The following is a 2,323-nucleotide window of genomic DNA, read 5'->3' on the forward strand; positions in this document are numbered from 1 at the left end:
CGACACTAGTAAAATGTCGTGTCTGCTCTGAGGCTACATGAATGCGCCGCGCCGCTGGAGCGGCCCTGATCGGCAACCGCTTCGACTTCGCAAATCAAGGCCCTGAGCGGCGATCGCTTCCACTTCTGTAATCGTACTTCGCAAATTTTAATTAGACTGAGATACAAGATTTAACAGGTCAAGGTCCATAAAATCCAACGCCTTCCACTTCTCGTTTGGTACAGGCTAGCAATTGCGGGATCCTTTGGATCAGCTGATTAAACATCATCTGTCACGATTGACCAATATCTTGAAACATTGTTCTTTTTTTTAGCACACATGTAAATAGCTTTCAGAAAAGAAATGGATTAAGATCGAGTTGGCTAGCTTGATTTGAAACCATCTGATGACACATAGTCTCGGATTTAATTTTGTGATCCTCAGCTAGCAATACCTGTGTGGCCACTTGCCATCCAAACCACTTCAGTTCAGCTGCAAAAGATTGCAGCATGACACGTCCAGCGGACGATAATTATCCGTGCCCATCGTTGCAAAAGACTGAAAAGAGAGAAAGGAAGCGAAGCCCTGCGCAAAAGAGAAAAACAGCAACAACAAAGCACACGGATGTGTGTCCGTTATAAATACCCACACGCTACCACCACCGAGTTTCCCCCCTCCCCGCTCTTCCTCTCCTCCACTCTTTGAGGAAACATCCAAGCGCTCCCTCCATCTCAAGCGGCGACGTACGATTACAAGGTAGGAAAAAAAAAATCATAGAGTGACAACACAGTTTCGCGTTAGATCTGAGCAATGGGGGAGGAGAGGATGACGGCGAAGCCTGAGGCCGTCGAGCTGCCAGGATTTGTGATGAGCGCTGACGAGGCGGAGCGCGCGGCCGCGGCGGCCGGGGTGGAGACGGTGGAGGACCTGCTGCCCCTGCTGATCCCTTCCGCGATGCGGCGCGCGCGCCCCCCGATCTCGCGGTTCCCCGTGGGCGCCGTCGGGCTGGGCGAGAGCGGGCGCGTGTACGCCGGCGTGAACCTCGAGTTCCTGGGCGCCCCTCTCTCCCAGGTGGTCCACGCCGAGCAGTTCCTCATCGCCAACGCCGCTGCCGCCGGGGAGCCCGCGCTGCGCGCCATCGCCGTCTCCCACATGCCTTGCGGCCACTGCCGGCAGTTCCTCCAGGAGATCCGCGGCGCCGCCGGGATCCGCATCCTGGTGACCTCCGACGCCGCCGACGGCTGCGCGGCCGAGTGGCGCTCGCTGGCGTCGCTCCTGCCCCGCCCCTTCGGCCCCCATGACCTCCTCCCCAAGGACGCCCCCCTCGTCCTCGAGCCGCACGACAACCGCCTCGGCGATCCCGTTGACGCCGTCGCCAATGGCTTCGCCGCCGGCGACCTGGAGGGGCGCCTGAAGGATGCCGCGGAGGCGGCGGCGCGCGCGGCGCACGCGCCATACAGCGGGTGCCCGTCGGGGTTCGCGGTGGCGGACGGCGAGGGGAAGGTGTACGCCGGGGGCTGCCTGGAGTCCGCGGCGTACAACCCGACGCTGGGCCCCGTGCAGACGGCCATCATTGCGATGATTGCCGCCTCCGGCGGCTCCGCCGGCGATGTGGTGGCGGCGGCGCTGGTGGAGAAGGATGGGGCGGTGGCGGCGCAGGAGGCGACGGCCAGGGTCTTCCTGGCCGCTGTGGCGCCGCAGGCGAGCTTCCACGTGTACAAGTACAGGTCGCCCGATGTGTGATGCGTGCCTCCGGACCCTCTCTGGGGTGGGGAGAGATCGGACGAGATAATGTTCATAATCTTCAGGAATAATATGACGAGAAATAATCTTGTGCAGATGGGTGAGCTGTAAATTCCACATGGCGCTCGTGGTTTGCTGATCGGACACCAAGAGCTGGGGCCTACTTACCATTCTTGTATTCATGTGTGTATTATCATATGAGAAAAATATATATTACTCGTACTACGTAGTAAAAATCCTCTAAACGATGGGATGCCGTAATAAACAGGTGAAGTATTTCTTGGATGGAAGTAACGTGTTGCTTCTCCTTCCCCATCTCTTGCTCTAAGGGCATCAACAATGCAGAGCGCTTACAGAGGCGCTTAAGCGAGATATTTTTGATTTTTTTTCACTTAGCGTCTTTGTTAGCATCGGGCTTCACAGCGCTAACAGAAATCTATAGGCGCTAGAGGAATTAAAAAAGGAAATAAAGGTGTACGCTGGCGCCCATCCTTCCAACGCGTAGGTGACCAAGCGCCTGCCCAACAGAAAACAGATATACGCCTGCATCAGCCTTATTGAGCTCACGAAGGAGCGGCAAAGAAGCCATCGATCCGATCGC

The 2,323-nt window shown here is 57.2% G+C and overlaps 1 protein-coding gene across 1 annotated transcript; it reads left to right on the forward strand.

The window, feature by feature from the left end:
- Positions 1-542: 542 nt before the first annotated feature.
- LOC123078820 (cytidine deaminase 1) lies at positions 543-2,007 on the forward strand. Its single transcript, XM_044501446.1, has one exon. The coding sequence runs from the start codon at positions 790-792 to the stop codon at positions 1,720-1,722; it is 933 nt and encodes a 310-aa protein (XP_044357381.1). The 5' UTR covers positions 543-789; the 3' UTR covers positions 1,723-2,007.
- Positions 2,008-2,323: the final 316 nt, after the last annotated feature.

Source organism: Triticum aestivum, chromosome 3D, assembly GCF_018294505.1.
Source record: "Triticum aestivum cultivar Chinese Spring chromosome 3D, IWGSC CS RefSeq v2.1, whole genome shotgun sequence".
Lineage (NCBI taxonomy): Eukaryota > Viridiplantae > Streptophyta > Magnoliopsida > Poales > Poaceae > Triticum > Triticum aestivum.